Source organism: Monodelphis domestica, chromosome 3, assembly GCF_027887165.1.
Source record: "Monodelphis domestica isolate mMonDom1 chromosome 3, mMonDom1.pri, whole genome shotgun sequence".
NCBI lineage: Eukaryota > Metazoa > Chordata > Mammalia > Didelphimorphia > Didelphidae > Monodelphis > Monodelphis domestica.
Window position 1 is genome coordinate 176,502,630 of NC_077229.1, and position 14,456 is coordinate 176,517,085.

Sequence of the window (14,456 nt, forward strand, 5' to 3'; positions counted from 1 at the left end):
ATGCATGTATAACCCAGATTGAATTACTTGTCAGCTCTTGGAGGGAGGAGGGAAGAAAGAAGGGAGACAACAGAAATCCTATAACTTGGGAAAATATATGTAAATTTGTTATTAAAATTTTAAAAAGATAAAACATTTTTAAACACACAAATTCTATCTAGACTGAGATCATTGAGTACTTAAAAGGTTTATTGTTCAGTCTAAGACAAGGGTCAGTCTGAGAGTTCCTTAAAGGCAGTTCCCAAGGGACAAAGGTAAATTTGGGGGTTCCATCAAACAAGGTTATCACTTTATATATGGAAGTGTTTATTTTGTGTGGATTTGTAAATGTTTGGAATAATAATTTTTAACCCCCCCCCCCCCCCCCCCCCCAGTAATCACCAAGTTGCTGAGACAGTCTAGTTTCTCATAGCCCAAATCGTCCAGATATTTCATTCTGGAAGCTTTAGAATTATAAATTTGAGTTACCTCAATGAATTCCTTGGACAGATTTTCAGTGATTTCCCAGTTTAGATGTGTAATTATAAGACATTCTTTGGCGCTTCTTCCAGAGGCACTCAGGCCTAGAGATTCTGACCCACCTTTTCTATACCTTATTAGCCTCCCCCTCAAGGACTGAGCCTTGTAGGGACTGAGAGCTTGACTTAAAGTTGATATCAGGTGTGTGCACCCGTGCATTTGTGCATGTGGTGGGAGTTGTGGGAAGGAGAGAGGGCGCTCTGATTTCTCTGATAGGCAAGCATTGTTTCCTCTTAAGTCTGTGGTTTGCAAAATGTTTTGCAACCCAAAGGCAATAAAATCAGGAAGAGAGATTTTGAAATGGAATAAAAAGACAGGAGAAAGCCAAGGGAATGCTTATCTTCCCACGTGCATTTCCTTCCTAAGAACTGCACATTTTAGGGGAAAAAATCCAGCCTGCTAGAAGTCCAAAACATGGACAGAGTTGGCCTTTTGCTACGCTGGGGGAAAATAATGGGTTTGCTTTGAAAGCTGCGAGCTGAGCTGTGTGTTAGCCAAAGGGGTTAAACCACTTCCCAAACTGTTTTTCACTGAACTCTTGCCCCAAGGCAGAAGAAATCTCCCTCTCTAATTGATGTCTTTAGTCAATGCCTGCTTGTAATCAGGAAGATTGCACTTAAAAGGTATGGAGGCCAGTATTATTATTTGGCATTAGAGGATTTTGCTTTGTAATTATGAGCCCGGGAGTTTTCAAGTGCTCCACCGGCTGCGGAGTTTCAGATATCATACAGAAACCCCTGGCGGCATCTGCAGGGAAGCTTCTGACCTTTAAGAGGGTGCGCGCGGCACACCACACCGGCAAACACTTGTCTGCATGATTTGCACGTCTGGTGCATGGCAGGTTTTTCAACTGCAGACTTTTATTTACTGTTCAGCACACAGTAAAGAAAATCAGACAATACTGGCCGAGGAGAATGGGACAGTTTGGCAGAAACGGTCGAGATTATGAACGGCATGGTTGGGTGAGTGAAATTATGGATTTAGGTGGAATCTTGGGGCAGGGAGATATACATTGGGAAGATGGTGTCTCTATTAATGCAAAGAGTGATTTCCTGGGGGACAGTGAGGTGGCTCAGTAGATTGAGAGCCAGGCTTTGAAATGGGAGGTCCTGGGTTCAAATGTACCCCCAGACAGCCACTGAGTGACCTTGGACAAGTCACTTAACCTCCATTGACTAGCCCTTAACCATTTTCTGTCTTGGAACCAATATACAATATTGATTCTAAAATGGAAGCTAAGGGTTTAAAAAAAAGTTACTTCCTTCTGGAATTACCTTTCACTTATTCTCTCCCTCTCTCTCTCTCTCTCTCTCTCTCTCTCTCTCTCTATATATATATATATATATATATATATATATATATATATATATATATATCTTGCATGTACTTTGTTACTTATATGATGTCTCTCCCCATTAGATTGGAAGCTCCTTGAGGACAGGAACCTTGACTTTGTCTTTATGTTATTGTTTAGTCCTTTTCAATCATGTTGGACTCTTAGTGACCTCATTTGGAGTTTTCCTGTCAAAGATACTAGAGCAGTTTGCCATGTCTTTCTCCAGATGGGGAAACTGAGGCAAATAAGTTTAAGTGATTTGATGCTTAGCAGAGTGCTTGACTCAGTTAATGCTTAATAAATCTTTGTTGACTTATTGATCATTCCAACTCAAACCTCTCTCTTGAATTTCAATGTAGTTTTTCTCAGTCTTTTATATAACTCCAACTGTATGTCCTTCCAATTGCTAAAATCAGTGTCTAAGGAATGAATTCCTTCTCCTCTTCCACAAACCTGACCCTTCTCTTAATTTTTCTATTTCTGATGATGGTACCATTGACTTTACCCAGGTTTATACCTTCTGAGTCTCCTTTGATTCATCTTTCTTTATTTCCCAATATTTAGTTAGATGATAAGTTTTATTTATTCTACCTTTTTGATGGTTTGTTTTTTCTGGGCCCCTCCTTTGCATTTCTACTGCCACTCTAAACTAGGTTTTTATCTTTCTTGACTGAATTTTTGAAAGTTTCTTAAGTAGTGTTTCTGCCTCTAGTGAACTCCCTTTCCAATCCATTCTTCATATTGTTGCTAGAAATGTCCCATGACTTCCTATTATCCACTGAAATTAAATATGCATTCCTAATCTTGGTTGACATTCAAAGTCCTCTACTATTTGCCTCTGCCCTATTTTTCAAGAATGGACAGGATATACCTGCATACTCTGGGGAAGTGTGGTCAGATTCCCCATTTTAAAGTCTGAGATAATGCAGAAAGGCCAATTAAAATTCTCTCTGTGAGTGTGCTAGCATACTCTGTATACTCCCTATGTAGGCTTTTCTACCTTTTAGAATTAGTACTTATTATTCCCCTTCATTTACTGTCCATTGGAGTCAAATTAAGTTTTTTGCTGACTTCCAAACTGACTTGCTCACTTTAGTCTCCGTGGTTTTGTTTTGCTGCCTCCCTAGTGTGAAGATCAAAATTAACTCTCCCTGATTATGAAGATTAAAAATGTAAACCCTGCCTATTTTTGTAAATACCCTACTTAAAAGTTGAGTATGGAGACCTGTCCATTTTTAGATCTAATCACCAAAAGTGTAAACATCTCAATCATTGAGTGGGAGGTCTGTGACCCATGTATGCAATAGTGGATGACAAATCTGCCTTCTGAGTAGTCTTAGAGCAGAGCGTCAACTGGGATTGGTAGATATAAAATTAGGGGAAGACACAGGAAGTGACACAAGAGAAAATGTCTTTAAAAGGGAATGACAACTTCCTAAAGGAGTTCAATTCTTCATGCTTTCAAACTGAGGCTTGTGAAGAGGGGCAGAAGGATCTACTGACTGAACCGGAGACCCTGTTCCTTTAGACTGACACGTGGTGAGTGAAAGCTGAGTCTTAACTGCTGGATATTCAGAAGAGACTAACCTCAGGAGAAACCTATTTTCTTAAGATAGATTCCCTGCATCCCCAGGGCCTTGGCTATAAGGGCAGAGGCCCCTCCAGTTAAGAACTAACTCTCCCTGGCCAGGGGCTGGGAGTAAATTACTTAGTGTTTAGACTAGATATCTTACCTTTTCCTCTCTCTGATTTCTTACTTCACTCTTTCTACATTTTGTAAATAAATTGTAAATAAAATCTCTTTGGAATTCATTAAATTCCTGGTGACCACATTCTTAAATAATCAAGTCCAACCCTTTTAAATTTAACCCCTTTCCCCCCTTACACTAGACTACCAATTTCTGTCTCTTGACACCCCCTCTATTCTTCAAGACCTATTTCAGTTGCCATCTCTTTCACAGAACCTTCCATGCCAATTTTCTCTCTAAAAGTGATGTCTTCCCCACTAAGGCACCTGATGATGGCTTGGGATGCAGGAGATGACCTTGGCTTCTTACAAATTTTCTTAAACATCAGCAACATTCTAATATATTTTGTAGTCCATTCATACTGATCAATTTAGGACTTATTATACACTATGCTACATTTCCCATCTCTGAGTCTTGGCATTGGCTGTCCCTTATGTCCAGAATGTTCTCCCTCCATTTGTCTCTTAGAATCCATGATTTTCTTCAAGATTCAACTCAAATGTGATTTTTCTGCCAGACATGCCTCCCAGGTACCCTAGCTCATAGGGTCTTCAGGTTGAGAATTATCTTGTGTCCACTTTGTCTGTCATAGAGACTGATCTATGTAAATGTTTTCTTCCCCATTCTAAGGTAAGGTTTTAAGAGAAAGTAGATTCATATTGGTAAAGTGTTGACTTGCCTATTCATGACAACAATTCTAGCATATGTTAAATCCAAGCTTTGGACCAGGGATTCTGATTTTAAATCCAACATGCATTATACTCTATCTTATCCTGGCAAATATTTGACTTTTAATGCATTTGTCTATGACCCAGCTTCTTCTTTCTATGCCTAGGATATTTTTTCACATTCTTGTGTATTTGAGAAGTTATGACTGACATGGAGAAGACAATACGGACCACAACAGTGCATACTTGCCATAAGGCACTTATAGGAAATAGGTTTCGAGCTCTTTCAGGAGAGAAATATGGAATCAAGTCAACAAGCATATATTAAGCACAACAAACATCTATTATGTCCCAGACAATATGTGAAGAGTAGAGTATACACATACAAGCAGAAGGAAAGACAGTGCCCTTGAGGAGGAATTTATATTCTAATGGAGGAAGTCAATAAATATAAGGAAGATGGAGATTGGGTCCAGGGTACTGGAAAGGCCTAACAGAGAAAGTTTGGAGTACAGCTATTCTTAGGCTTATATTGTCCATGAATGAGTGTTTCAGTTGGAGGTATTGAAGACTTGCCCTCTGTGGCAAAAAATTTATCACATCAATACAAAAACTCTAAAGCCAGACCTTGGCCAAGATCATAACCAGAGACCCTGAGCCTTAGGAGGCAATCTTTTTATGCCAAGGAATCTGATGACACAGTAACAGTAAAAAACAATCAAAATGAAAATCAAATGAATGCAAACATCTTTCACATGAGTGGTTCTTAATTAATGACACAAGTGCTGATTAAATTAGTGAGTGTAAAAGATCACAAGCAAAACCAAACTTACTCTTTTTGTCTGACCATAGTGTTATACACTCAAGAGGGGTGTGGTAGGATTAATAGAAACTTCTGGATTATAGGCTTAAGGTCAAGATATAAACAAGATTTGATACCACCCTAAACTGTAATTTTCTTATCTAAAATTTATAATTTTTTATAAAGCAAACTATGTTTGACTATTAACTCAAAGTTAATGATTGTGTTATGAAAATAATCATAAAGTTTAATACTATTGCAATCATAAAAAGGGGTAAGGATTTTCACACTCACACCACTATCACATAGTTAGGAAGTGTTTAAGACCATATTTGAATCTACTGAATCTTGATCTTCTGTGTATACTGTGCTAAGGGGTGTAAGGAGGAAAGGGGGTTAATTTTATAAGGGTTAGACTGGATTATTTAAGAGTGTGGCCACCAGGAATTTAATTTATCCCAAAGAGATTTATTTACTATTTATTTACAAAATGTAGAGAGAGGGAAATAAGAAAATCAGAGAGAGGATAAGGTAAGATATCTAAATCTTTCTCAAGAGTTAAGTCTCCCCTGAGGTTTGTTTTCTCAGAAAATCCAAGTTAAGAATCAGCTTTTCACTCACCACATGTTAGTTCAAAGGAAGAGATTTTAGTACAGCCTCACCAGGAACAGAGACTCAGGTCCAGCCTCCACTCCAAAGAATGAAGAATTGTCTCCAGTGTCCACTTCCAAAGAATGAAGAACTGTCTCTCAGGAAGTGACAGCTCCTTTTTAAAGATACTTCTTTTGTGTTATTTCCTGTGTCTTCTCCTAATTTTATGTCTACCAATCACAGTTGAAGCTTTGCTTTAAGACTGCCCAAGGGCAGTTAGTTTAATTCAGATTCATCACCCACTATTGCACATGTTGGTAACAGACCTCCCACTTAATGGTTAAGTGGGATGTTTACACTTTTGGTGATTAGATTTAAAAATGGGCAGATCTACATACTCAATTTTTAAGTAGGTTATTTACACTTTTGGTGATTAAATCTAAAAAAAAGGCAAGTGTTACAATTTTAATCTTCATAATCAGGGGAGAGTTAATTTTAATCTTCACTGTAGTAGGGAATATAGCCCCAAATTAATCTCTGTCTTCATAGAATTTGCAATCTGTGTACCTGTAATTTTCCTCCAGTAGAATAAACTCTAATAAGGAGGAAAATGGGAAGAGAATAAAATCGGTATTTGTATAGCTCCCACTATGTGCTAGTATTTATAAGAGAATAAAGAAAGGAAGTCTTGAAGAGAGAAAAATTCTCAATTGGCAGACTGTAGTGTTTTAAGCCAGAGACATGTATGGACCAGCCTCATATTTGTTTCTTGAATTTCCTTTTTTTAAACCCTTACCTTCTGTCTTAGAATCAATACTGTATGTTGGTTCTAAGGCAGAAGAGTGGTAAAAGCTAGGCAATGGGGGTAAAATGATTTATTCAAGTTTATACAGCTAAGAAATGACAGAGATCAGATTTGAACCTAGGACATCCCATCTCTAAGCCAGGCCCTCAAAACACTGAGCTACCTACCTTCCCCCTGTTCTTTGACTTTCAGGGCTAAAATTCTAGAGATTGCTGGGAGAGGACCTCCTCTAGGTGAGGCTTTTCCGTCTCTTGCTTTGATTTGAAAACTTATCTCAATCCTAGGTGAAGAATTCATTTACTCCTATGTATTTCCTGGCATATTCTAATCTGCAGAGCTTTCTCCATTTTTCTATTTGTTGTTTTCTTTGAATAAATGGGTACATTGGCTATATGTTAGTTGTGATGGTCTTTTTTTAGGCCAATTTCCTCTCTACATCTTTGGACAGAATTTGTGCACTAGAGACGTCCATATTGATGATATCAAAACAACCTGGACCAAATATACTTGTATGTATACATAAATATTCGTAAGTATACTACAAATGTGGATACACGTATATAGATATCTAGTATATATTTATATGCATAATTTTCATGGTTATGTGTTATATACCTATATGTGACATAACAATAGAATTTGGATTTTTTTTTGTTCATGTATAAGTACTGTACTATAAACAGAAATTGTGTATTATAATAATATATATATGTATATATATATTTGTATATGGTCTCTGCTCTATAATCACAGCTTGATTGGACAATTCAACAAACTGATCATGGCCTTCTCTGATCAATCTCTGCTTTCTCACATGTGTATGGTTAGTAGAGTGTAAGCTCCTAGAGGGCATTTCCTTTGATTTTTGTATCAAAAATCCAACTTGTGGATACAAAAATCAAATGAAATTCTCTCTAGGAGCTTACACTCTACTGACCACTCTCTTATTCTACACTAAATACATCTAGAACCCAATTCCCGGATTGGGATTAAACTCGTACCTCTGAACCGTTTTCTGTAGAGACTGCATTGCTGGCTGCTTCACTTGGTGGAGCTCTCCGTGAGGAGAATAATTTCTTTTTTAACAGAAAATAATTCACAAATGTCAAAAAATATTAATCTTATCCTGCTAATGTGAAGAAGTTGAATTTCTTCAATTTTAAAGTCAATCTGTTTTGATTAAAGAGAGAAAAGGATTTGCTCTAAAGTGAGAATCAGGCAGTTGTTGACTTATAAGGATTTAGCACCAGAATGGAAACATTGGAAGGGAAACACACACATTGAATCTCAGAATTGGAAGAGCCCTCAGAGATCATTTAACCAAGCCATAACCCTATAACAATCCCTCCTACATTCTACTTGGCAAGTGCTTGTCCTGACTTTTTCTGAATATCTCTAGTGAGGGGGAACTCACTACCTGTTGAGGCAACTATTTCTACTTTAACATAGATCTTATGCTTTTGGATAGAAATTTAGTATCATGTAATCCAAATTTCTCTTTATTCTTTTCCTATTTCTTTCTCTTTCTTCTTCCTCCTTCTCCTGCCTCTCCTACCTTTGACTCTGTCTCCATCTTTGTGTCTGTTTTTCTCTCTGTCTCTCTCAACACATCAGTAGACTGAATTAAGTTGCAAAGCCAGGATTTGAAGCAAGTTTTAATTCCTAATCCCATGCTTTTGGTTGTAAACTGTCCTTAGCCAGCTTCCAGGCACATTGAAGTTTCCCAAATAAAGTAGATCAAGAGTCTATGAGGGAAGAGTGACTGAAAATGGAATTCCATCCATTAGTCTATCTTCTTGCCTTCTGCTTAGGTGGGTCCCAGCTAATGTCCTAGAAAAGGTTGCTTACAAATACTTTTTAAGTGTTTCTTTCTGCCTGTTGGCTAATCTCCAAAGGGGCAGGCAGTATGTACCTCAGCTGGGCTTTTTCTCTGTTTCAAAAACCAGAGCATCCGACCTTTAGCAAACTAGAATGAAATAGGAGGCGTTTCCTTTTATTTCATACTCAAAGTAAAGTTCTCTCCCAGTTGACTTCTGATCTTCGAAACCAAATAGCTGCTAAGGGGGCTAAAGTTTGAAAAGGGGAAATTTAAGCTGGGTTTTAGAGAAGAATTCCCTGGTGGTGAGTATTTAAGTTATAGGGGGAAAAAATCTTTACAAACCAACTGGTGAAGACTTCACCATTTACGATACTTAGTGACCTGGTGAACAGTGGAAGAATATCCCCTAAAGACAAACCGTAGTGTCAGCAGCTGCGTACCCCACTTGACAAACTGGAATAACACCAGCTGTGTTCCTTTTATATTCTCACTTTTAAATGTCTTTATCAACATTATCCAAAACAGTTTTCTGTTTTCTTGGCTGGAGAGAGTCTCCTTTTGGTTTGAGTCACAAAGCCAGCAACATTCTTTCATTCTTAAGACCTGAAGAAAAGGATCAAGGGAAATCACCACGTATAAATGCAAAGGTAAAGTCAAGTGATTACATAACCCTTTGGAATTCCTCATTTCATAGATCTTCCTGTAAATACTATATTGTCTAATATATTCTTGTCCTTTGTTGGTGGTCATTATCTCCTCCCCACCCCTTTTTTGTACACCCCTCCCTCTTCTTTCTTCCTTCTTAAGGACAAGAGTAATATATGGCAAATCCCTGGTAATACTTCTCTGAGACTTAGTTCCTATACAACATAATTCTCTTCTTGCTAGGTGGGTGTCCCAGGCTCCCCATCAGGCTCTGGGATAAGCTCTGTGTCTGGCACATGGCCGGAGTAATTTACTGCACAAAAAAATATGATCTTCTCTTCCTGGATTCTCCAAAGATCCTCCTAACTGGATTCTTAGTATAAGAAAAGAAAAAGGAAAAGGAAAAATGGAGTTTTTCATATAAAAAGATTTATCTAGAATCTTTTTTTAAAGCTATTTAATGCTTTCAAATGTTTGATTTCTAGAGATGGATGGAACATTGAAGCTTGTCTTCAAGAAAGAGTCAACTATCTCATTAGACTGTCAGCTTCTTGAGAGTAGTCACTGTCTTGTCTTTCCGGATTTCTTAGCATTTTGCACAATGCTTGACACATAGTAGGCATTTAGTAAATGCTTATTATAAACTGATCATCCTAGAGGAGAGAAACTGTCTTAATTTTAAAGACCTTCAAGAAAGAAGAATCTGGCAATTTCCTTGGCACTTGAAAAATATTTCCTTCTTTTAAATCTATTTCTTACACTCATTTCTTTTAATTTTGACTCCATTGGTAGACAAATAAAAAAGAACATCTGCTAATATGCTTCATATGATAATAACTGGGGCATCTAGGTGGTACAGAAAAGAATGCTAGGCTTATGGTCAAGTATATTCATTTTCCTGAGTTCAAATGTAGCCTTATACACTTACTAGCTAGCTGTGTGATTTTGGGCAAGTCCCTTCACCCTATTTGTCTCAGTTTCCTCATCTAGAAAATAATATGAAGAAGGAAATGGGAAACCATTCCAGTATCTTAGCCAAGAAAAATCCCAAATGGGCTCATGAAGAATAAGATGCTACTGAAAATGACCAAACAATAATAATGATAATAGTTTTATACTATACTTTAACATTTATATCTCATTTTATTTTATCTTGATAATAATCCTATGAGATGGGTACCATTATTATTCTCTTTTTATGGATGAAGGAACTGAGGTTAAAGTTAAGTAACTCATGCAGTATCACATAGCTAGCACCTGTCTGAGGCTGGATTTGAACTCAGGTCTTCCTGACTTCAATTCCTGGGCTCTATCACCTTTGCCAAGCTACCACTAAGACTCTATCAGGCAAAGAAGATTGCCAGTCACTCATATTTTAAAAGCCATGGGTTACTTCTCCTGTTATAATGTTATGGCCAGTGCAGGGGAATTGCCTTTTAAAAAATAATAATAATTTTAATAATAATAATAACTGATAGCATTTACATAGCATTTTAAAGTTCACAAAGTGCTTTACAAATATCCTCTTTTATCCTCACAACAGCTCTGGAAAGAAGGTGTTATTATTATTTACATTTTATAGATGAGAAAATTGATTCACACAGATGTTAAATGACTTCCCCAGGAGTACCCAACTAGTAAATTTCTATTAAGCCCCATTATAGTTTGTTTCTTTAACATGTCAAAGAAACATGTCATTAAACACTTACATGAATTGTCTTTTATTTCTTTAATTAAGAAAATAAGATTTACCATTCTTGGGGGGAAAAACCCCAGGAAGTTAAGCCCTCTGGTTTATTTATTTTTTTAACCCCTTACCTTCCATCTTAGAATCAATACTATGTACTGGTTCTAAGGCAGATGAGCAGTAAGAGATAGGTGATGGGTTATTAAGTGCCTTACCCACGGTCACATAGCTAGGGTCTGTCTGAGGTCAGATTTGAACCTAGGACCTCCCATCTCCAGGTCTGGCTGTCTATACGTCAAGCCACCTAGCTGCTTCCAGAAATCCACTTTATTGACTAAGGACATAAAGCCCAGGAAGCACATAGATCCAAGAAATATTGAAGCATTTTCATGTAATATTTATAATCAGGTGCCCGATGATTATAATATTTTCACTCATACATATGCACACACATATGCATCATGTCTCCATTTAGATTGTGAGGAACAATCTTTTCCTTCTTTAATAGTTTCTGATAACACTTAGTGAACTTGGCTCTCCACGAAGGTTGATTCAAGTCAGAATTATATACAAGCAGACAATGTTTGTTTGCAGTGCATTCTCCTTCCTCTCTTTAGTCATTGACTCTTCTGGGTACTCTCCTGGTTCAAATTTCTCCTGGAGAACTCTTACCCAAGCAAGGGTCCTTACCCATTGAAACAAATCTGCCTTATAGCTCATACCTGCAGGGACCAGGAGTTTAACCAGATAATTTGATAAACTCATCTGCCCTTTTCTACCAATAGAATTTAGAAAAAACCATTCCTTGGTTTATGTGTGCCTGTGGGTGTACATAGGATGTATGTTTGGATGTATACACACATTCAGACATACATACATATGTGTATACTACACACACACACACACACATATAATGTCCTTCTGCAATTCACATCTTTCTTTCTTACTCACTGATGATTCTGAAGGTGAAAACTCCAAGAGAAGTAACTGAATTTTGCCATGAATGAATGAAAGTGCCGATGAAATGCTTTTTACATGCTAGGTATGTGGTATTAGGTGCTGGATAAATAAGTACAATCAGGCAAAAAGCCTTGGCCCTCAAGGAGCTTATGTTTTATTGAGAAGAGACAATAAATGTCACATAGTTTGGGAAATAGTCATAAGTTAGCCTTTTGTATGGAGATAATCCATTTTTACTAGCTAATTGCCCAAGAACAGGATTGAAACAGCAAGGCGGAGAGGAAGTTTATTTTCGAGGAAATAGACTTGTCTACTGATTTGCAATCCATCAAAGAGTGCTGATTAATTAAAATCTACTATGTATGAATCAGAGGGATGTAATAGGTGCTGGATAGAAAATGGTAAAAAAAAAAGTCTCTGCTCTAGAAGAACTTATGATTCTGTCAGGAGAGACAATGTATACATATGTAAATATTTTTTAAAAATTGATACAAGATGATTTGGGAAAGAAAGCACTAGCTGTTGAGAGAAATCAGGAAAAGACTTTATGTAAAAGACATTGCCTAAGAGAGCCTTGGAAAAAATCAAGATTTCTAGGAGAGAAGAAGGATTGCATTTAATGTAGGTGGGAAGAGCCAGTATATAGGCATGGAGATGAGAAATAGAATTCAGTGTATAAAAAAAAAGAGGGCCAGTTTTGATAGACTATATAGTATCCATGAAGGCATGTGTAATAACTCTAGAAAGGTGGGTTGATGCCAGGTTATGTAGGGCTTTACATACAGAAGAGTTTATTTGTTCCCAGAGCAATAGGGAACCATTAGACCATTAGGGGAGTAATTTGATAACATTTTCACTTTAGGAAAACCACTTTGGTAGCTTAGGTGTCAAGGATACATTATAGTGGGGAGAGATGAGGGAGTTGTAATTCTCTAGTGGGGAAGTGATAAAAGTTTGACATAGGTAGCTTTGTTTTAAGATTAATTGTGGTTGAGACTGAAATATATTAATTAGGTGGCCACCAGGGATTTAATTTCTAAATCCCAAAATGAATTACTAATGTAAATGGAATTTATGGTCGTTTATTTATAATAGAGGGAAGATATTAAAGAAGGGGGAGAGAGAGAGAGAGAGAGAGAGCTTTCCTGGAGCTCTTTCCCACCTCTCTTTCCACCTCTGTGGATTCATCTTCTGGCCATTTGTCCAACGTCTACATTTATGTTTCAATATTTCTAAGCCTTCTAGCATTTCTGCTCTTACTCTTGATCATTGCTCTGCAGAGGCTTAAAAACATCATCTCATCCAGTTCCTCCTACCCTGAGTACCCTAGTGATGCTGGGAGTTCATTCACTAACTTGGAAGTCTGTAGCATCTCCTCTCAGAGATCTACTTTCTCCAACCTTTCTTCCTGAAGAAAAATGCAAGAGAACAATTTGGTGCTGGAAGGGCTTAGTTGCATGCTATTTGTTGCCTCTTGGAGGAGGTGACTGTATGAGGCTAACCTGGAAGAGGTGACTTTTTGAGCTCTTAGACTACCCCTCATCCTTTAGTCTCAATTTCCCTTTTAATTAGCAGCACTTTTCATCTCTGAACATAATGCTAAAACAAACAGCTTTAAGCATCTAGGAGTGATACAGTTTCACACCTGCCTGGTAGACCTAGATCTGCCTCTTAGTAAAGGGATCCATTAATTCCATGGCATTGGGCATTCACATTCTAAATTAAATTCACTTCATCTGTGTGAAAAAAAAAAAGAAAGAAAAGAAAAAAAAAAGCCAGAGCGAGCTCTGGCTTTCTCTGATACCAGTTAGAAATTCTAAGCCCCAACCAGGGGAAGAGAGTTTCTCAAGATGATGGGCCTTTCCTGGAGGCTTCACTCCTCCAGAAAGGCGGGGTTACTAAGTCAGCCTTTCACTCACCAACAGTGACCATCTAAAAGGAAAAGCAGGCTGAGGTCTCCTGAATGAGTTCCATCAGGGGTCCAGCTCCCCCAGTCCAACTCTGAGTCAGAGATATTCCATCGGATCCTTGAACCCAATATCGAATCGAATATCTCTTCTTCTGGACTCTGATCCTCTTTTTAAAGATCTTTTTTTCTTGTTTCACCTTCCCTAAATTTCACATCTACCAATCATAGCAGACACTCCTCTCCAGGACTTCCCACTCTTTAGTTCACACCTTCTTTGGTTAAATTATACCTTTTTGGGTTACTTAAAACTTTTTTGGTTAGTTCACCTTTTGTAGTTACTAAACACTTTTTTTGTAGTTAAAATGAGTAGATCTACTTAAAATACTGAGTTATCACCTTTTGAGGATTAAAAATAGATTGTGGATTACAATTCAATCTTCCCAATAAATGAAGAGCTAAGTACTTTCATTTACAATCAGGGGATTACAATTTAATCTTCACAATAAAGAAAGAGCTAAATATCTTCATTGTTACAATCAGAAGACAGCTAAATCCAATCTTCACATTTATGAATGGAGACAAGGGACATAAACACAGGAGATGTGGTGGCAGAAATAGCATGATTTGTGACTGATTGGATATGTGAAGTGAGTAAGAGTGATCCATCAAATGGGTTATCAATCTGACTAGGAGGGTGATAATTTTTTCAAAAGAAACAGAAAAGATCATAAAAAGGTCAATCAATCAATACTCCAACATGTTAATCAAAAATAAAACTGTAAATTATTATTAAGGAGAACAGGAGGTGCTAATCCCATTGTACTCTACCCTTATTAAATTACCACTGGAGAACTGTTATTAGTTCTAGTTATATCATTTTAGGAGAGATATTGACAAATATAATTATAACTAGAAGAGGTTTATAAGTATGGTATTGGTATGTAAAACCATGCCACCTTGTAGCAAG

The 14,456-nt window shown here is 37.3% G+C and overlaps 1 protein-coding gene across 1 annotated transcript; it reads left to right on the plus strand.

The window, feature by feature from the left end:
• Positions 1–1,193: 1,193 nt before the first annotated feature.
• On the plus strand, positions 1,194–13,288 carry LOC130458083 (serine-rich and transmembrane domain-containing protein 1-like). The gene is made up of 3 exons (XM_056821044.1): positions 1,194–1,295; positions 1,395–1,481; positions 12,711–13,288. The coding sequence occupies exons 1-3, from the start codon at positions 1,194–1,196 to the stop codon at positions 12,990–12,992; spliced, it is 471 nt and encodes a 156-aa protein (XP_056677022.1). The 3' UTR covers positions 12,993–13,288.
• Positions 13,289–14,456: the final 1,168 nt, after the last annotated feature.